This window comes from Ananas comosus, linkage group 12, assembly GCF_001540865.1.
Source record: "Ananas comosus cultivar F153 linkage group 12, ASM154086v1, whole genome shotgun sequence".
In the NCBI taxonomy this organism is placed as follows: Eukaryota; Viridiplantae; Streptophyta; class Magnoliopsida; order Poales; family Bromeliaceae; genus Ananas; species Ananas comosus.
This window is the reverse complement of record NC_033632.1, coordinates 2,249,877-2,271,911: the sequence shown is the minus strand read 5'-3', so window position 1 is coordinate 2,271,911 and position 22,035 is coordinate 2,249,877. Positions and strand designations below refer to the sequence as shown.

Below are 22,035 nucleotides of genomic sequence, written 5' to 3'. Positions count from 1 at the left end.
ATTTAATTTGATAGATTAAACTCACCTTAATATTATACTCTTAATTTACTGTCCCTAGTGCAAGTGACAAAGTATTGGTAGTTGGTATTCGAGATTCTATGTTCGAATGCTAGTTGATTCATATTTTCAACTAAGTTTATTTTTTAAAAAAATAAACGAAACGAATAGTATATTAACTTTCTCTTCAGAAAAAAATAAAAAATCTGACATGGATGCCAAGCATCTAATTAAACTCTATACTAAAGGAGAAACCAAACAACGTCCCTCCGTCGAGCCACGTCGTCATTTTCTCATATGAGTTCTCTCTCTCTCACATGGCCTCTCTTCCCTTTCACATAGTTCGACATGGAGTCTATATCCATAGGCAATGTACTTGCCTATATTACATCTCCTCTCTCTTCCCTCTCTCTACATTTCTTTCTATCCCAACACACACGCACACATGGGTTGACATGCCCTCTTGTCCTGACACTACAATAAAGAAGAAACCAAACGATATCCCTCCGTCGAGCCATGTCGTCATTTTTTCATATGAGTTTTCTCTCTCTCACATAGCCTCTCTTCCCTTTCACATAGTCCTACACGGACTCTATATCCATAGGCCATGTACTTGCCTATTTTACATCCCCTCTCTCTTCCTTCTCTCTCACATAGCCTCTCTTCTCTTTCACATAGTCCTACACGGACTCTATATCCATAGGCCATATACTTCCCTATTTTACATCCCCTCTCTCTTCCCTCTCTCTCTACATTTCTTTCTATCCCAACACACACGCACGCATTGGCTCACATGGCCTCTTTTTGAGAGGGAGTGTATTTGCTCTCCAATTAAAACTGTCATCCCTCCCCTCTCTCTTCCCTCTCTCTCTCTTTACATTTTTTCCTAACCTAAGACACGCACGCACAAAGGAATTCAGAAAGGAAAAAAAAAGAGAGTGGAACAGCAAAATGATGGTCAAGAGAAACAGAAAATTTGTTTACTCTTTTTTTTCCCCTTTTCTTTCCTAATCATTTTACATTGTTTTTTGCATTGCCGAACGGCTTAAATTTTATTTTCTTTCGGAGGAATTTTTTCGCTAAAATTGTTTTGATTTTATGTAGCAAAAGACTTCATTGAAAAGTGGCGCTCTGTTGTGAAGTCGCGTCACCTGTTTTTTTAAATTTGAAGTTTTAGTTATTCTAATTATTTTACGTTGCTTTAATATTGCCGGGGTGCTTACATTTTAGTTTTTTCGGATGAAATTTTTCACTAAATTTTTTTTGATTTTGGTGAAAAAAAAAGAGTTCGTCGAAAAACGGTGTTCCATCGTTAAGCCACATTGCCTTTTTCTTTTTTTCTAAATCTAAAGTTTTAGTTACTATGAATATTTTATATTGTGTCTTCTAATTTTTTTGGCACAGTTGACATTTCAATTTTTTTTCTCTTCTCTTCCTGCAGAATGTGAAGAAGCAGTTTACATACTCGGGGAGGTTAGAAGCGCACTCAAGTGAATATCCATCGTGAATTGTAGAGCGATCTTATCTAAAAAAAATTCTAGATCGACGGAGCCGGTATGAAAATTGAATGTCATATTTGCAATAGCCGTGACATACTTGAATTCGGAGATGAACTTAAATTCTAAAAACCAACATGATACACGCCGAGAACTGCTGACACTCTATAATAAAGGAGAAACCAAACGACGGCCACGTCGTCATTTTTTCATATGAGTTTTCTCTCTCTCACATGGCCTCTCTTCCCTTTCACATGATCCCACATGGACTCTATATCTATAGGCCATTTATTTGCCTATTTTTCATCCCCTCTCTCTTCGCTCTCTCTCTAGATTTCTTTCTATCCCAATACATACGCACACATGGGCTCACATGGCCTCTTGTCCAGGGGGCATGTATTTGCTCTCCAATTAAAACTGTCATCTCTCCCCTCTCTCTTCCCTCCCTCTCTTTATATTTTTTTCTAACCAAAGACACACGCACACAAAAGAATTCAGGAAGGAAAAAAAAAAAAGAGAGAGTGGAGTGGTAACAGGGTGGTCAAGAAAAATAGAAAATTTGTTTGCTCCCTTTTTTTTCTCTCTTCTTTCCTAATTATTTTACACTGTTTTTTTGCATTGCCGAGCTGCTTAAATTTTATTTTCTTTCGGAGAAATTTTTTCGCTAAATTTCTTTTGATTTTGTGTAGCAAAAAACTTTATCGAAAAGCAGCGCTTTGTCGTGAAGCCGCATCGCCTGTTTTTTTAAATTTGAAGTTTTAGTTATTCTAATTAGTTTACGCTGCTTCAATATTGCCGGGCTGGTTACATTTTAGTTTCTTCGGATAAAATTTTTCGCTAAATTTATTTTGATTTTGGTGAAGAAAAAGAGTTCGTCGAGAAATGGTGTTCCATCGTTAAGCTGTATTACCTGTTTTTTTCTAAATCTAAAGTTTTAGTTACTGTGATATTTTATATTGTGTCATCTAATTTTTTTGGCACAGTTGGCATTTCATTTTTTTTTCTCTTCTCTTCCTGCAGAATGTGAAGAGACAGTTTACATACTCGGGGAGTTAGAAGCACACCAAGTGAATATCCGCCGTGAATTGTAGAGCGATCTCATATGAAAAAAACTCTGGATCGGCATAGCCGGTATGGAAATTGAATGCCATGTTCGCAATAGCCGTAACATACTTGAATTCGGAGATGAACTTTAACTCTAAAAACCAACATGATACACGCACGCCGAGAACTGCTAACTTGACCAGATAAATAAAAAAATATCAGTGAGTTTCTGTACTTGCAATGCACTCAAATTTAATGATAAACCAACATGTTTGCAGTAGTCGTATATAAGTGAGATATTATTCATATTTATGCAGTTCAAAGATTGGAGAAGCGCTAGGCAAGATAAACACTCGCAAGAAATCAAGTGGAATATATAGGCCATAATTTGGAAACTGTTTTACCAATTATATTTGCATTATAAATGACATTATATCATATTAGATTATCTGTATTATACATTTACTTATCTTACATAATATGAATGTTATATGTATCTCTATATTTCTTAATAAATAAATATAATAAAATAATCATCTTATTACCTTTCCGCGTTATTAGCTCCCGCCGCGAAGCGCGAGCCATTACACTAGTTCTTAATTAATTCCTATACACATGTGCACAACCAAGCTCTGGTTGAGAGCTAGCTAATCAATGTGGATTTTCTTTAAACAAAACAACGATTTTAAAGCACCCAAACAAATTAATTCATCAAGTTCAATTGACAGAGGGAACCAATTGTGTTTATACAAAAGTATTTCTATAACATATGAATTTCATTTGCTTAATTTTTTTGTTTTTTTTTTTTTTTTTGCCGTTTGATATTTCCATAATTTATATTTTTTGAATCGACAGCCCGTGTATGTATCGCTAATTTGTGTTCACTTGAAACTAGCAAAAGGAGAACTTCTTGGAAGGTAAAAAGAGTTTAGATTGAAAAGAATATAGAATATATAGTATCGTATATATAACTATATTATATATATATATATATATATATAACTTGTAAAATTTCCATGCAAAGTTGAGAAATTACGTCCATTCGTTCCCCTTACCGCGTGTAGGTAGAAGAAATTTGAGGCATGAGCATGACCAAATTAAACATTTAAGATAGGAGATTTAGCGCGATAGTAGAAATCTACGTACTTAAGTTTGTGTAACAATTTGGTGCGACAAGATAGTATATAGAGAGATAAAGCATACTACGTAAGAAACAAACAGTATATAATTTTTATATATAATTCTTATTTGCGGCTATAAGTGTTTTTCTTGGAATTTAAAGGAATTTACAGCAAAACTAACCAACTACGAACAGCAACAATGCCACTTAACTGCTTTTTGCGGAGAGAGCCTTCTTCACACAAGAACATTGCCCAACACATGCAACAATCTTACTGAATTTTCAGAGTATCATTAACCAGGACAATTAAGTGAAAACCACAGAAAATTTCACACAAATGAACAATATACAACAAGTCACACCAAAAACCACTACCTACACACACACTCTCCATCACCTTGCATCCCATCCACACCTCACCAAAGGCCTATTGCTCCTCTCCAACTCTGTCCAAACTGGTGGCTCTCACACACTGGCCACGTTGAGCTTCGTTCGACCTACTTCCTGCTTCACTCTCCACCTCTCCACCACTCCCCCCTCCTCCCCCCTCCTCCTCACTACACTCCCTCCTCTCCTCCTCTTCCTCCTCCTCGGCGAGCCGCCACCGCCAGCCATGTATCCTTGCTGCTCAACCACAACTCCTCAATCGCCTCCGCACTAGCCAGCCCCTCTTCGTGTCCCGGTTTTCGCCTAGAACCCTCACCTCGTGCGGTTGCCCGTCCGTCCTCCGCCGTCGCCTGATATTCAAACGCCGTCTCGGCCTCCTCTCGACCCTCCGCCCATGCTCCACTCATTGCAAGCCACGCCTCTCCGCAGCGTCTCCGGCTTTGTCGTCACAGCCCACTCACTGAAAGGCCCTCCTCAGCCGTCGATGAACTATCCCTATCAAGCAACGCATCCGGTTCCCGTCGCTCCGGCCACCGCTTCAGATTATCCCATGGTGTTAGATGTACCTGTTGAACATTAAATATTTAAAATGATCGATAACGGGCAAATGCTTGCTATCACCAAAATTGATTTAATTGATTGACCTGCGAATGATCCACAAAAAAGAAAACTCAATGTTGTTTTAATAAATTATGATTGAGTTACCTTCTATTAACTACTCATAAATGTTTAGATTTAATTTGAATTGAAGAAACTAAATGAAAAAATCACTTCTACAGCATAACTATAATAGGACCTGCCTAATGCAAGGACATTACCAAACAATATATTATATTAAAATTCACGTACTAATATTCATGTAAAGCTAGAGACGCAGAAACCAAGCGCAGGATTACAATGCATTTTAAATATTTAAGTTTTTAGAAAGAAAACGGTTATTACGACAATACCGGCTCCGCTGACCTCCGGCCTCGCCCTGCGGAGGCTCAGCATGAGCGGCGCGGTTGCGCGCTCGGCGAATCGGGGGGGCGGAAGCGAGGATGGAAGGGAAGAGGGGGGCGGATCGGGTGGCCAGGACGGCGGGCGGAGCGGGGCGACGGGCGGGTCGTACCAGAGGGCGGGTCGGAGTCGAGGGAGCCGGAAGACGCGCGCCGCGACGCCGGGTGTCGGCTGCGTTGTTGGCGCGGCAGGCGCCCTGGTCGTAACCGGGCCAGGTGGCCTCGGACGGGCCTCGCAGGGTCCACCCCCGCGGAACACCGGGGAGCGGGCCACGTTCACGTAGCGTGGGAGGGTATGATTGACGGGAGAGATTAAAGGAGGAGGAGGAGGGAGGAGGAGAGCTCAGAGCGGCTGAGTTCGGTGTCGTCGCACGGTTTCATGTGGGCGTCTCATCGTCGACGCGTAGTCGGAGGGGGTCTTGGAACGATGGAGGTGGTCGCTCACGCGCGGCGCGCGCGCGCGCGCGCGCCACGTGGTGGAGGGGAGGGAGGCGTGGGGGGGGGGAGGGGGGAGAGGTGATCGGGTGATGATGAGATACGCATATTGCATGTGTAGGGAGAGAGAGAGAGAGAGTGTGTGTGTGGCTGTGATGGGGTGTTACGGAGCGAGAAAAGAGTTTTAACTGTGAGGCGTTGACTAGTCGCGTTGTTTCGGTTTCCCCGTTCGAGCGACGGTGTTCGAAATATTGCGTAGATGTAGTCTACCACGCCATCTGTAGTCCGCCGAATAATCTATAATTTAATTTTCCATTATATTATATATAATAATAATAATAATAAAATGTCAGTAATTTACGTTTACATGTAACTAAAGCAGATATTAATCTTCAACCTCCTTATAGTCGCCGCGATTGACAGCATCCTTTTATCTCGATCGAAATACCAGACGGTGGATTAATTAGTACGGTTTCTCAGTTTCTCCCCTCCTCTCCAGTCCACACGGTTAAAGATTTAAGGAATTGAAACAGAGGGCGGAGAAGAAGAAGCAGAAGCAGCAGCAGCAGCAGCAGCATCGTCGCAACCTCCTCTCCCCGTATCCGTACCTACCTCAAAAAATTAATACGAAGAAGTAGAGGTCCTAGTGGAAGAGGAGCAACGCAGACGAAGAAGAGGGACGAAGTTTAGATCAATCATCAGTCGAAAGTCGAAACCCTAGGTGGACCGATCGATCGATCGATCGATCGATCTCTGCCTCCGCCGCGATGGCGGTGTTCAAGACGCCGTTCAACGGGTACGCGGTGCGGTTCAGCCCCTTCCACGAGCGTCGGGTGCTGGTGGGCACCTCGCAGAACTTCGGCATCCTCGGCAACGGGCGGCTCCACGTGCTCGACCTGCCCCCTCCCGGCGGCAGCGGCGGCGGCCTCCTGCTCCCGGTGTGCGCCTTCGACACCGCCGACGCCATCTACGACTGCGCCTGGTCGGAGTCGCACGAGTCCCTGGCCGTGGCCGCCGTGGCCGACGGGTCCGTGAAGCTGTTCGACGCGTCCCTCCCGGCGTCGTCGAACCCGCTCCGCTCCCTGCACGAGCACTCCCGCGAGGTGCACTCCGTGGACTGGAACCCCCTCCGCCGCGACTCCTTCCTCACGGCCTCCTGGGACGACTCCGTCAAGCTCTGGTCCCTCGACCGCCCGGCCTCCCTCCGCACCTTCCGCGAGCACGCCTACTGCGTCTACTCCGCCGCCTGGAGCGCCCGCCACGCCGACGTCTTCGCCTCCGCCTCCGGCGACCGCACCGTCCGCGTCTGGGACGTCCGCGACCCAGCCTCCAGCCTCGTCATCCCCGCCCACGACCACGAGGTCCTCTCCTGCGACTGGAACAAGTACGACGAGTGCTCCCTCGCCACCGCCTCCGTCGACAAGTCCGTCCGCGTCTGGGACGTCCGCGCCCCGCGCGCCCCCCTCGCCGCCCTCGCCGGCCACGCCTACGCCGTCCGCCGCGTCAGGTTCTCCCCCCACCGCGAGAGCCTCCTCATGTCCTGCTCCTACGACATGACCGTGCGCCTCTGGGACTACCGCGCCGACGACGCCCTCCTCGCCGCCTACGACCACCACTCCGAGTTCGTCCTCGGCATCGACATGAGCGCCCTCGTCGACGGCCTCCTCGCCAGCGCCGGCTGGGACGAGCTCGTCTACGTCTGGCCCCACGGCACCGATCCCCGGGCGGTCATGCCCTAATTACCTCCTCCTCCTCCTCCTCCTCCTCCTCCTCGTAGTAATCAGAAAAAAACAAAGAAAAGTTATCACGCAATTCAAGATTAATTGTTATTTCTACTACTCTACTCTCCTTTCAGTAGTAGTGAAGGAGAAATCTGCATGAAAAGGGAACAGAGCGATCCTGCTCGGGTATGCTCTTCTTTCTTGCCCTAATAATAATAATATCATCATCATCAGCGAACTGTGTGATATGCCTACCTCTATATTTTCAGCTACGGAACTGAATGTGCTGTCATACTTATCAAAGGGTTTGGTTGATTTCTTCTTGGGCATAATAAGTTTCATTGCATTTCTTTTAGCCCAATTTCTTACGTTATATACGATACATTGTGAATTTAACTTTTGATTTTGGTAAACATAAGTTGTCATTGATATCTGTCGCCACCCTAATTCCACTGTTATTCAGCGAGCGACGAAGCCTATTGTTATGAGTGCTAAGAAAGCTTGTTCACTACATGGAGAAATTCACATTTTTCTGTTCCGTCGCCGTCTTATATAGCTTTCGCAATTACCTGACTTTGGTTTTGCAGATGTTTACTCTTTAGCCTGCATATTTGTCAATCTTCTTTGTGTAAAGCATCCTGTGGACGAAATAACACCTCTCATCTTTTTAAGCTTCTAACTGCACCTACTCTACTATATCATCAGTTGCTGAAGTTATAAATTGCATCTCCCTCGACTTCAACTGCATTTCTATCTCTTTAAAAAACTTCACACCTTTTATCATGTTATGACTTAATGTGTCAGAATGCAAAGCTCTGACTCCTTTTATGGTGTTGCATCTGATTCCTTTTTATGGGGGTTTTATTTCCGCGGACATGTGAGTTTTGAAAAACTATTTCTTACGGCACCATTCTTTGGAACTCTTTTGCTCTGTCCTATTTGAAGTCAAACATCACTATCTTGCCATCCACAGGTTCCTGTTTCTCTAATTTGCTCGATTGAGTGTTTAGATTTCAGACTCAATTGATTCTTGGATAGAGTTGCATACAAATTTTCATCCCATTTTGCTCTGAGAGATGCAGTGAATCAGCTGGGCTATAGTAGTATCAGTTGGTCAATTCGCTCAAACACTAAAAAACAATGCCAGCCGTGAATCCAAGTTTTCGGATTCTAGCTTCGAGGACCAAATTTAATTCATGCTCTGATGGTGCATGTTCTTCTCTTTATCATCTTGTTGGCAAAGGACCATTAAATGAATGCATAGTCTTTACAGAGAAGTCAAAAGCATCTCTTTAGCATATAAAGAATATATGATAATTCTAATTCTTGATATTTGCTTGGATCGTTTGGACATTTTACAGTAGACAACTGGGACCAAAGCCCAGAATAGGCGAAACAGCCCAAACTCCTAATTCCAAATTGAAACTCCGGGAGCCCTGCCATGATACGAAGAGTACTCGAATATTATTAAACTTGTACATTTCTTAGATGTGATGTTTGCTTCATCTTGGTGCCTAGTTCTGATGGAACAGAATGCATGTTCTCTAACCTCTCTTGAGGCTTCGAATATGCTTCTTTTTTTTTTTTTGTACCTGGTGATAGCAGAGCTTAAACTAGTCATTAAACTAATCTTATTGGTGCATTATCATTTTTTTTTTTTTTTTGGTTGTTAACTCATCTCCAAATTCGTTCCAGCTACTCATATTGGATGTTTGATTATGGTGCGACAAGTCTGCTAATAGGTTATGTATATCTCTTCTGAAAATTATATCAAAAATATGTTTATGAAGTGCAAATTGGTTTGCCTATGGTGTGACTCAAAATGAACAATTGAGCTTCGACTATCCAACATGATCAGTGTATTAAAATGTTATATATGGTAGAGGCTAGTGCTTTATGTGGGCTTGTTAACCTTATGCTTCTTTGATGTACCGACGACTTGAAAAAGCAATGATAACCAATGATTAATGTTTTTGTGCTTAGTTTTTCAAGATTCAGGTAGAGAAAGGGAGCGAAAGAATGTGACTTTTCTCAGTAATTTTACTGTTTTGTTTGAACATACTTTTTGGATATTTTTTGATATGCATGCATGATCTGCTAGGATAGGCCAGATGAAGCCTGTTAATCAAGTAACAATGTGTTTCTGTTGTTGTGTGTGTCTGTGCGCGCGCATGTTTGGGTTACATCAGATTGTATGATCATAGCCTAATTGGATAAAGCTGTGAAAAAATAACTGGCCAAGCTTTCGGAAAATTCTCTTTTTTCTTTTTAACTATTTTCTGGAACCAAACTTTCAGGTGAACATTGAAATACAGGCACAAGGAATCAAACGATGAACCTTTGATCAATTCTTGTTTGCTGGTATCTTTCGCGCATGTCATATAAGAAGTATTTACAGATTTTTTTTGTTTAATTTCTTTCTTTTCACTAGCTTCTAAATAGCTCGATTCTGCTTTCTTAAGAAAGCAAGATATCGTTGGGTTTTTTTTTTTTTTTTTTTTTTTTTTTTTTTTTTTTTTTTTGGAAATAATTTTCCCTGAACAAGGTGTGCCCATCAATCACACGCGCGCGCGTCCACACACACACATATAAACTGTACCAGACCCTGTGCTGGTAGGGTGAATAGATTAGTTTCAAACCTAACGGTCCTTTTATGACCGTTAGCTTGATGCTAAAAGCCTCAGAATAAATTGAAGGGTAGACACTCTACTCTCTCTTCCTTCTCCACCATTCTGGAAATGTAGTTCTAGATCTTATGGTCCCTTAAGGCTTAAGGCTACTAATTAGCTATTCAATTAACACTTCCAACCAACCTTCAATTATGCCATCCAATGTACATATATATATATAGGCATGTATACATGAGCATAGAACCAAAGCAACCAAAGCAACTCCACCCTTCTACACTCACCCAGAAATGGCTTTCAGAAGAGTGGAAACCGCCCTTATTTTCCATCTTTTGCTTCCCATGGCCTCACTAGTTTACTCATTCCCCATCGAATTCTCTATTGCCGGGTACGAGTTTGACCCATATTTGAATGCTAGTGAGCCAGCTATTGAGCTCTTCGAGCGGTGGAGGGCGAAGCACGGGAAGGTCTATGCCTATCCTGCGGAGAAGGCGCGGAGGTTTGAGAACTTCTTGAACAACCTTGAGTATGTAAGGAGGAGGAACACGGGCCGCGACGGGTTAGGCCATGTGGTGGGGCTCAACAAGTTTGCCGATCTGAGCAACGAGGAGTTTAGAGCGAGGTATGTGAGTGGGATGCCGAGGGGTAGATACAGGAGGGAGAGAAGGGCGATGGGAAGGAGGGACGATGAGATGTGCCAAGCTCCGCGATCGCTGGATTGGAGGAAGCGAGGGGTTGTCACCGAAGTAAAAGATCAAGGAGACTGCGGTGAGTTACTGTTTAATTCGATGAATCCATTAATCCTATCAAATGATATCTTCTTCCTTAGACCTGAGCAAAAAGAACCTGACAAGTCCAGCTTGGCCCGTCTGACTCGGCTATATACTGATCAGTTCAGTCTGACTTGGGTCACCGAGTCGTGTCCGGTCTCAAAAACTAAAACTCAAGAAATTTCTGGTCAGATTCTGGTATTTACTTTCTTAAGATGATCGGTCCGGCCGCGGCAGACCTTAGTTGACACAGTTCAACCCAGACCAGTTTTATTTCACTGGGAAGGACTGATGCTAAAAATGTACTCTCATCTACTTAACTGGCTCATAGTATTAGCCTAAGAAGTAAGAACTCTATAGATTATCATCTTACAAAACTCAATTAAAAAAAACTGCTTTTACAGGAAGCTGCTGGGCATTCTCCTCAACAGGAGCAATGGAGGGAGTAAATGCTATAACCACAGGAGAGCTAATCAGCCTCTCTGAACAAGAACTCGTCGACTGTGACACAACCAATGAAGGATGTGAGGGAGGATACATGGATTATGCATTCGAGTGGGTTGAAAGCAACGGAGGAGTTGATACAGAATCGGATTATCCATACACTGGGAAAGACGGCACATGTAACATAGAAAAGGTAATGAAAAAGCAAGATTTGAAGCAAAAAACAGAAACATTTTCGTTTTGCCGATGAACTAATTTGAGCTTAGTGAACAGGAGAAAGCGAAAGTGGTGACAATTGACGGATACCAAGATGTAGCTCAAAGTGAAAGGGCTCTTCTTTGTGCTGTAGTTAAGCAACCTGTTAGTGTGGGTATTGATGGTTCATCACGGGATTTTCAGCTGTACACTGGAGTAAGCGATCTATTATGTAATCTCTGTTTCTGTTTCATCTGTTACCAAAGCTAATAATTCTCTAACATTATTTGGCTGAATAACTTAATTCACTTTTAAAAGTGGAAGTTAGGATTTAGCAAGTAGAAAAGTTCAGAGATTTTGCTGTGGCAGCAAGTTAAAATAAACCCACAGCAAGTTAAAATAAACTTTCAAGCCTAAAAATAAAGGCTCGTTTTTGTATATTTTTCTTCTGCCGTCACGGAAAGCTGATAGTGCTTTTCTAAACAGCTCTACTTGATAGAACTTTTGCAAAACCTTTAGTCAAGCCAAATAGACCCTAAGAACTTGGTTCGTTGTTCGAAGAAATTTGGTCAAAAGAAGTTAGTTATCCTAACCTATTCTTCTAAAAACATTCATAAAGAGAAGCAAGCTAATCGATCTATACTACTATAATTCATCAGGGGATTTACGATGGAGACTGCTCGAGCAATCCAGACGACATCAATCATGCAGTATTGATTGTCGGGTACGGATCAGAAGGCGGCAGAGACTACTGGATCGTCAAGAACTCGTGGGGAACAAGTTGGGGAATGAAAGGATACATATACATCAGAAGAAACACCAAATTACCATACGGCGTCTGTGCAATTAATGCAATGGCTTCCTACCCCACAAAAGAACCTACTTCCCCTCCTCCATTCCCATCACCAGCTGTGCCGCTGCCGCCACCTCCGCCACCTCCTCCTAGTCCAGTCCCGATTATATGTGGACTAATGTCGTACTGTCTGTCCGGCGAGACTTGCTGCTGCCTGTTTCAGTTAGGGGATTTCTGCATGCTCTACGGTTGCTGTGCTTATGAGAATGCAGTTTGCTGTGCCGGAACAGTCCATTGCTGCCCACATGACTATCCGATATGCGACATCGAAGACGGGCTCTGTCTGCAGGTTTGAATCTCTCCAACTTTATAACTCACTCAACTAAAGTTTCAGTTTATATATAAGTCTTCAATATTGGAACTAAAGCGTAGACCAACTCCCCAAACTTTGATTCCCCAATCTTAGATAGGTGTCTCATTTTAATTCTTTCAAGGGACCAATCAACACAAATGAGAGCCAGGCTGCCACCTGCGCATACCGTATACTTGGCATCTAGGCTGCCATGCCATCCTGAATCTCTTTTAAAACTGCGCAAGTAGACCCTGACAAAATTTTGTTTCGATGTCTACTATCTATCTTGAAAGATACACAGGCAAGTTGATTTGCACCATGTTAGTCACAGTAATGAGTAACAAGAGTTAAAATAGGAGGATTATAACAAAATACCTGAGTAGTTATGCAGTAACTATTGTTCAGAAAATTCTTAGTACCTCATCAGAGTATTCACTTATATCTCTCTAAGTCACTGGGTCTTGTTCTTCTTTAAATACTAGCTAAATTTATTCTATTCTATTCTATCATCCTCCCTAATCTTTTTGTTTAAAATTAACTTAATACAAAAAGCAAGTGACGTAATAGGCGAAGTGGCTTAATTACCAGAGATTATTACCTCCAACATAGAATTTAATATGCTTAGATCAATCAATTCATCAATGTCTCCTATAAATATTCTAACTCTACCATTTGTATTTTGCAGAACAGAGGCGATTTCATAGGAGTAGCAGCGAAAAGAACAAAAGTTGCAAAGCACAAGTTACCCTGGAAAAAGTTTGCAGGGGCAAATAACCATTATCAGTCTCTAGTGTGGAAGAGAGACGGGCTTGAAGCCTTTCGCTGAAAGATTTAGTCGATGTTTCATAAGGAAAAGAGGGAAAAAAAACGAAAAAGAAAAAAATGGAATGAATCTCATTTGTGCAATATGTTATCGATGTTTCATTGCACATCAAAACTCTTACTGTTAATTTGTTTAACGAAAAGGAAAATATAATATTTGAGTAAATAAAATGAGATGGACATTAAAGAGGCTATTCCTACTATAAGTATTTCAGTAGGCAGTTGATTTTTTTTTTTTTTTTTTTCCCAATTAAGAATTATGAATCAATCACAGGGATTCTCTATATGCCTTTATAACAAAGTTTGTGATGGTTTATGATGTAAAAGATCAATTCAAATTTTCAGTGTTATCCTAAATTTTGCTATGTGCTATGCAAAATAAGATCACTATGTGGAAAAAAAAAAAAAAAAAAAAAAACTCTGGATTGTAGGCTACTTCTAGTCTTACAAAAATAACGAATGTGTAGGTCGGTCCGAGGCAGGCGATAGGACTAGCGGAGGTCAGGGCGCACGAGCTACCTAATGTTACACATTAGGCGCAAATTTTACAAGTATTTATCTCTCTTCCTCATCTTATGAAGGTTGAACCGAAGCTATATAATTATGTATGATGTTTCCTTCTGTTTTCATTAATCAATCAATAAATGATTAGTTATATAAGATGCTCTAACTAAGTTTGCATAGATATAATTCAATAAATAAAACTGCATGGCTAATATTTTATCAGAGAACTCGTGTGGCTCGTACATGGATGCTCGCTACAACTCAATTAATTATGCGTGTAGAATTCGGAATTAATACCAATAAAAAAGATTAATTAGGTGAAGCATTGACACAGGATAATTAATTTTCCCTCTAGAAAGTAAAAGATCCACACATGTGAATAAAGATACTCTTTTCATGGTTTTGCTCCACCTGCATCTCACGTGCAACGTTGTGATACATGATGCATGTGTGGTTGCGAATAAAATTCCTTTCTCCAGCAACTAAACACGTGACACGACCCACCAAACACGTGAGATGCACGATAAAATCTCCCCCCCCCCTAAACGCACCCTTTACTATACTCCGTTATATTTTCTTCATCCATGAAGAATTAAAATATAAAATAAACGTGAATTATAGGTTTGTGACTCAAATTTTCATTTATTATTATAATTTTTGGCTCCAGCAATTATTATAATCAAGTCTCGCAACTTAATTTAGACGACTAAATAACGACGCATCATCAATCAAAATATTACTGCATTACTTCTGCACTTAGTTAGTTAATTAGGCTGAGTTATAAAATTTGATTGTAATAAGTCACTACAACAAAATTAGTATATAATAATACTTTTAAATATTGATACAGGTCAAAATAAATGTTGCTGGCTAAATTACCGATACTTTTTAAAAGTGTTGCTATATGCGACATCGCTATTTGTGGGGCCGTCTTGATGTTTGGCACCCACTCCTCCAGCGACTTGTGACGGAAGGACACATGGCAATCGTAGCCCTCTACGGTCTCTACGAAATCCTCGCGGCCGAACTTCAGTCGCCGCAACCCTACATCGTCAGTTGCGGCAGCGAAAGAGGAGAAGAAAAGATAGTGATCAAATTTTCTTCTTTTTTTTTTCCTTTTCTATTTGCAATCGGGTCGAGTTGGTTGGGTGGGATTAGTTGAGTACACGAATTTTTTATTTTTGGTTGGATTGGATTTTATATTTATGTCTTAGTAGATCGACTTTTTAAAAAAAATTTAGTATAAATGAGATATTTATACAAAAATGTTCAAAAAATATATCCCTATAATCTAATCTGATATAGTGAGTTTGAATATTCAAGCTAAAAATTTATAATAAATTAAAGATTGACAGCCAAAATAAAATGTGCAATATTACTCTACAAAGTAGTAATATATATATATATATATATATATTATTATATATAATATATATATATATATATATAGTAATAATAATGTACACGGTGCATGAATATTACTGCGCCGAGAACTGTTCTACGTAGTATAATTTGATTACTTCTTTTTTTTTTTTAATCTAAGTGAGGAATAAACGAAGTCAAAGATAACGAGTTTTTACTTTAACGTTTATTTATAAATATATTGTATAGTTCCACAAAAGAATTTCGTGGTCAAATTAATATTTCGGAGACAATCACATCATACCTAGTTGGTGGGATGTTTAATTACTGTGAAGGTCTTCATTGACACTGACACCCTATCAACTAATCCAAGAAATTATTGCACCATGAACTAGCTCTGATTTATATCTCCCACTATTCAAAACTCAAATTACTTTAGAGATCTTAAAATCTAAATATAAATTTTCAATATCATCTGCATCCGTTAAATATGATTACATATGAATGTGATAAACACATAAATTAAAATTATGATCCGTTAATATGACATTTAACTATTAATGTCATCACGACGACTTACGAGAATAGCTAGCGTCCTATCTAAAACCAATTATATTTTATAGGAAAAAGCTAATTAAGATCTACTTAATTTGGTGTCATTATTATTTTTTTATTTTTTTAAATATCACCTTTTTATAATTTAATGTATTGGAAGCTAGAATTTTCTTTTGATGTTATTTGGAGTAGTTTATAATGTATCCTGTCAGAATTTTGAAAGCAAAAAAAGAAAAAAAGTTTTTATTTTTTATTATCAAATAAATATTTTAGATGAAAGTAAGGCATGTAAGTAATTTTCTGTCCACTCTTACAACTTTTGGTATATAAATTTTTTTTTTTTAGTGTTAACTAAAACCTTTTAGGTATTTAGTATATACATATTAAAAAAGTGATAAAACCAATGAATTAAGAAAATTAAGATAGCTATTGGATTGAAATTGTTATAGGATTACAATTTAAAAAGTGGGTTGTTGACTTAGCACTTTTCTATTCTACAACCTTAGCACTTCTATAATTAGTTGAAGGATGCATGGTTTGAAAAGTGTAGACTACTTGCCTAAGCATTGTAGTTTGATTGACTAAAACCATTCTTTTGAACATGAAGGAGTTGCAAGGGAGAATTTAGGGGTGGCAATCCAGCTTACTGTTCGCTAGCCAGCTCGTGTTCGGCTCGAAATGAGCTCGAGATCGAATTGCTCATTTAGTAAACGAGCCGAACACGAGCTGGGGTCAACTCGCTCGTGTTCGCCTCGATAACATCTCGAATTCATATATTTTATATTTATATAATTTATTTAATTTATATTTTATATAAATAAATAATTATATATGTTAATTTATTATTTGATTTTTACCAAAATGAAAATATAAAGACGAGCTTAATTATAGAAAGACTCATTTATATGTAAAGTTTCTACCATTAGATCAAATTCTAATGGGTAAGATTTTATAAATTTATTTTTTATATATGTATCCAATCTAATCATTTTAACTTATTATTTATTGGCCAACTCGTGAACCAGCTCGTGTTTGGCTCATTTATTAACAAAATGAATACGAGCTGAATTTTTTGATTCGATACTTTAATGAGCCAACTCGTGTTCGGTTCGTTTATTAAACGAGCCAAACACGAGCCGGCCCTACCTCGCTCGTGTTCGGCTTGTTGACACCCCTAGGAGACTTAGGTTACAAACAGTATATAACAGATGCTGCACTGAAACAACAAGGCCTTACGTGTGAAGAAGAAGCCGAGATCGACTCGGTGCAATGCTTAGAGAGTAGACATTAATTAGGTTGAAAAGAGAGTTGGTGATTCACATATTCGAGAGAAAGATTGTTAGAAATATACATGTAATTAAAAGTCGTAGAATAATAACTTAACTAGAGCTTAATTACGTACATAGGTTTTAGTAGATATATATATATATATATATATATATATTTGAGAAAAAAGTATACGCTACCCGCTTCATTTATTGGATAAATGAACTAGGCTACAAAAATGGGCAACCTGAGCCCCTAAAAATAATAATAATAATAATAAATAAATAAAATAAAAAAAAATTAAGTTAAGAGTTCAAGTTGCGAGAAGTGATAAGATAAGAGTTCAAGTAGAGAGAAGTGAATCCCACTCTTTCACTAATTGCTTGAGAATAAGAACAGTCGTCCCATGGTCCAGTTGGGTTTTTCTAAAGTTCAAGTCGTTTCTGATCTTCCAAATGATTCACCAGCAGCCTACTAAATATGTTAAACTGTTTCTCATCTTATGTAACCTCTTCCTGGCCGTCCACCTGTCCCAACTCCCAAACTAGATTCACCTCGTCCCCCAGGTCTTGAGCCTGCACACCGTCTACCCCCATCACAATGATAAACTTGCTAAAAACACAATGGGTGAACAGGTGGTCCACCTTTTCCTCTCCCGACCCGCGCATAGTACGCAAGTTGAGTCTTGTACCCACCTTCTCTTACATAGCTTATCCGACGTAGGCGTTCTCTTCTTAAGGATCAGCCAGCAAAACACTTTTACCTTTAAAGGGATTTTGAGTCTCAAGATTCTAGCATCAAATTTTTTAAGATCCATATATACTCGGGTTCGAATTCCTCTTTCACTTTCAGAAACTAGCATCAAATGACACATTAGAGGATTCAACAATAGTAAATCCGCACCAACTGTCTTTAACGCAAGTGGCAAAAAAATTGATGGTTAGTTCGAAGATTCCAAGTTCAAAACTTAGTTACTTCACATTTCCAGCTAAATTTATTTATTAAAAAAATAAATAAAACAGATAATATACTACTTTTCTCTTAAAAAAAAAAGAAAGTAAATTCGCGGAAGATCCTAAAAGCAAATTAGCTATTGTAGTAGTCGATCTGCTCATTCATAATGATTAATTTGTGGAAATTAATATGGTGAAATAAAAAAGAAGCGAAGTTGACTCATTGAGGCAAGTACGTACAGACATTGGTCCTCTGCAGGCCTCATATTTAAAAGCTGGGGTAAATTAAATTTTAGAAGAAGGCATGTGCAGGACTGTTTATAAAACTATTACAGCAATTAAAAATTGTGGATGTCTTCATAGAATGCCATGATGGTTGCCAGCAGCTGTCACTGACTCAAAAAGTTAAATAAGACAATATTCACTTTTCAGTTCCATGATTGAGTTACATATATATAGTTCACTATATATATTTGTTACTAAATGTTGTAAACATATGTAGCACCATAAACCACTGAAAACAAACTTTAGTGACATATATGTTACTTCATATTTGCATGTTAGCTTCCCTTTTTAGCTTAATCATATGCACATGCACACACACACACACACACGGAATGGAACTACTTTCTCAGTCGAAAAAAGGAAAAGAAACAAATTAAGCAGCATTTAGAATAATTATATAACTAGATATTTCTGTAAATAGTTTCTGGGAATGTTATGACAAGTTAAAAAAGAAAAACTCCGGCTTAACACGAACCATATGAATGGTCTCTCAAAGGAACTATTAGGCTAAATTTACTATTTAATTAACTTCATGATATCAAACTCTAACACTCAAGTTTCTCTCTCCATAGACCTTGAGACAAGTACTTGAAAGATCTCACTCCAATGCCCTAATTGACATGGTCAGATCCAAAGTACTCAGCCCCAAAGCGGCCTTATTATTGTTGCTGCTTCTACTACTGCTGCTACTACCGGATTCTACGAGCTTCAGATTACTGCTTTTTGCAGTCCCTTTCATGGAAGAGGGCGGCGAGAGCGATAGAGAGAGTGAGCTATCGACTTTGACTTCCACTTCTTGCTCTTCTGCAGCCTCGATCCTCTTCTTTTCGTTGTCTTCATCTTTATCTACAAACATGGGACTAGTACTCAAGCTTAGCTGCAAGTTTGGCATGCCATCTTTCTCTACCAACCCCGTCTTCTGCTCTTTGGTCTTACAGTTATTGCCTCGTACACGCCTTTCATCTTCTGAACTTTTGTGTAACTGCACCATTGAGATAGTAAGCCATTGTAAGAATGTCCTTTTGATTCTCCTGATAAGTAGTAAAGGCTTGTTTGGTCTTTCTGCATAAGTGTTATTTGACTAGAGCTGCTTAAAAAAGTGTTATTAGCTTTTTTACTAAAGTCTCCTCCATAGCATCTGCCGTAGAAGAAATAGTAGCTCCAAATAGGAGTTAGGACTCGAACCACAGCAGTGATTCGAAACTCTTTTATCGACCAAATACCTGGTTTTGCTAACTTCTGGATTCTGAAGTAAATTACTCCAGGATCGAGTATGGCCAAACACGCACAAAGGACATGTTTGGTTCGGCTCAAGGGCCCGGCACTTTATTATACGGCTTGTTTGATTTGGGGCTCGCAAATGATGTGTATTTGTTCTTTTTCACTAAGCAACTGAATGCTGCTGGAAGCTCAAAAGAAAACATGCCCAAATGCTCGAGCATTGATTACTTTGCACAAAAGCATGGCCAAACAAGCCCTAAGTGCACCTATAATACTTTTTCTCATCAGTATAGACTACCTCAAGTCTAGAAAGATCTTCATGCTGGTGATCATATCTTACATTGATGACCACAGGATCCAAAAAGTTGGATTTAACATTGTTGTTGTTGTTGTTGTTGCTGTTGTTGGTATTGTTATGGCTATAGCAGTAGTAATTGCTACTGCTGAAAGAATGGGTTTGTTGCAGAGCTTCTGATAATTTCCTTGAGCTACTACCAGCCCAATCAAAGCTTCCAAAACTTCTCCCATCCATTCTTTGGTTGCTTCGAGTGATCGCGTCCCTCACGTCGAACAAATGCGAGCTCGATGGCTTCCCGTCTTTCTTAAAGATCATCTCATGTATCAAGCCCTTTGCTGGTCCTTGATCCTTGATCAAACCCATTTTCACTTGCTGGTTGAAGGCCCATTCTTGTTGCCTGCAATATTATTGAAGTGACACAAAGGAAACAACACAGTTAGGGGTATGCACCATTGAAGTTTTAGGCTTGTTTGTACTTGGCTAGAGCTTCTGCGAAAGTTCTTGTGAGTAAAGTACTCATACTAAGAACAATAGTGTTTTTTTTAAAAAATTGCTTTAAACAACAGCAAGGCTCGAGACATTATTGTTGAGCCAAACACTTGAATTATGAAAGAATATATTGTCTAGAGTAGAGAAGTTATTTCAGAAGCCAGTGGAAACAAGTATATATATAGGAGGCTAGTATTCTTCTTTGTGGAGATTACATATGTATAGTTTTGGTATTTACCTAAAAAGAGAGCTTTTGAAGTTGAACGGCTGTTGGGGCTGTGGAGGTTGAAGAAGACCATAAAGCCGGTTCGTCTCATGAGCATTTCTTGATGGGAAGAAACCCCCTTTCTCAAACCTGAGGGACTGTGATGGTAAGCTTATTGTTCTTTGGTAGAGCATCTCTTGAAGGTTACCACCACCCATCCTTCGATGAAAATCCATGGGGTTTACTACTGCATGCAATAAAAATCCCACATCGATAAGATTCTTTCTAATCAAATCAAGATAAGAATTAAAAGTAAGTTTAAAGAAATTAATTTGGCTGAACAAAAGATGTCTTTTTCGTCTATTTTGAGAGACTTACGATGTATCACTCCAAAAAAATGTATATATATATATATACACACACCTGGAGTAATCGCCGACATCTTCTCTTGGCCCGAGTTATCCAGTTTTTTGCTTCGATACATCTGAAACAGCAAAAAGGATCAAAATGATAATTTATATAAAGAAAATAAGAAAGAAAGTAATTTAATGAGAATATTGGATCCAATATATATATATCTCGTGCGTGCACTCCTTTTTTTTTGTTCTTTCCCTTTTGTTACCTGTAGGTGGCTCTTTACATGAGCTATACTGAGACCCCTCACATTCATCATCTGAAGGACCAACTTTGGAGTTGCCCCTGTAGTACCATTTATGGCATCACAAAAAAAAAAAATGGGGTAAGAAACCAAATATTAAACTCAAAAAAAAAGGAGAAAAACTTGAAGAAATTTTGATCTCCAAATAGCTTCTGATGATGCAATAAGGACCAGACCATGATCACCAACACAAATCTAGTCATGGTTTGTTGATACCAGATAAATCGAGATCGATTAATCAAGGCAAGATCGATCTTACTCTCTTGTCCTCCGAGCCTCTCGATGGCGTGGACGAAGGAAAGGTGGAGATCGGGGGTCCACCGAAGCCTCGGCATTTTCGACCGGTTGTACTGCCTCACCGATGGACTACGGTCGGCCACCTCCTCATTGAGGTTCAACTCCGGCGACTGCCTCTTCCTACTCGGCGATCGGCCGCTACCCTCGCTTTTCTCCTCATCTTCTGTTACATCCACCACCTCCTTCTCCTTTTCTTTCTCTCCCTCCATATTCATATCTCTTTCTCTCCCTAACCCCCTACCTCTCTCTCTCTCTCTCTCTCTCTACACTATGATCATAATTGGCATGGAATATTGATGTGGAGTTAATTAGGGGGAAGGAGGGGAGGAAGAAGAGAGGATACTGAGAGGAGAATAATATATATTGATATAAATATATAATAGTATAGAGTGAAAGAAAAAGGGTGGTGCAAATAATAGGAAAATAATGTTAAAAAAATATGGAAGGAGAAATGAACAAGTATTCTCCTACATTGACTGTTTTCCCTTCATAATTCCTTTCTTTTTCTTACGGAAAGGAAGATATAGAATACTATACTGTGGAGGATACTTGGTGGGGAAGAGGGACCATGCATAAATAGGAGGAGAGGGGGAGAGAGATACTGTTGCATGCGCCGCGGTCCATACACCACCTCTCCCAAACTCAATCTAGATGTCTCAGTTAAAAATCTAAATGTACGCAAACCGTTAGATCGCAAAATCATAGCGTTTGATAACGATTTCATGACATTGATTTGAGTTT

The 22,035-nt window shown here is 39.7% G+C and overlaps 3 protein-coding genes across 3 annotated transcripts; 2 read left to right on the top strand and 1 right to left on the bottom strand.

Annotated features, from left to right (window-relative positions):
• On the top strand, nt 5,909-7,452 carry LOC109718220 (peroxisome biogenesis protein 7). Its single transcript, XM_020244330.1, has one exon. The coding sequence runs from the start codon at nt 6,245-6,247 to the stop codon at nt 7,214-7,216; it is 972 nt and encodes a 323-aa protein (XP_020099919.1). The 5' UTR covers nt 5,909-6,244; the 3' UTR covers nt 7,217-7,452.
• LOC109718218 (low-temperature-induced cysteine proteinase-like) lies at nt 9,726-13,395 on the top strand. The gene is made up of 5 exons (XM_020244328.1): nt 9,726-10,593; nt 11,000-11,232; nt 11,313-11,450; nt 11,894-12,376; nt 13,065-13,395. The coding sequence occupies exons 1-5, from the start codon at nt 10,116-10,118 to the stop codon at nt 13,203-13,205; spliced, it is 1,473 nt and encodes a 490-aa protein (XP_020099917.1). The 5' UTR covers nt 9,726-10,115; the 3' UTR covers nt 13,206-13,395.
• On the bottom strand, nt 18,546-21,357 carry LOC109718219 (histone-lysine N-methyltransferase, H3 lysine-79 specific-like). Its single transcript, XM_020244329.1, has 6 exons — nt 21,257-21,357; nt 20,962-21,038; nt 20,763-20,823; nt 20,373-20,586; nt 19,688-20,042; nt 18,546-19,108 (listed from the first exon to the last, which is right to left on the bottom strand). The coding sequence occupies exons 1-6, from the start codon at nt 21,330-21,332 to the stop codon at nt 18,725-18,727; spliced, it is 1,167 nt and encodes a 388-aa protein (XP_020099918.1). The 5' UTR covers nt 21,333-21,357; the 3' UTR covers nt 18,546-18,724.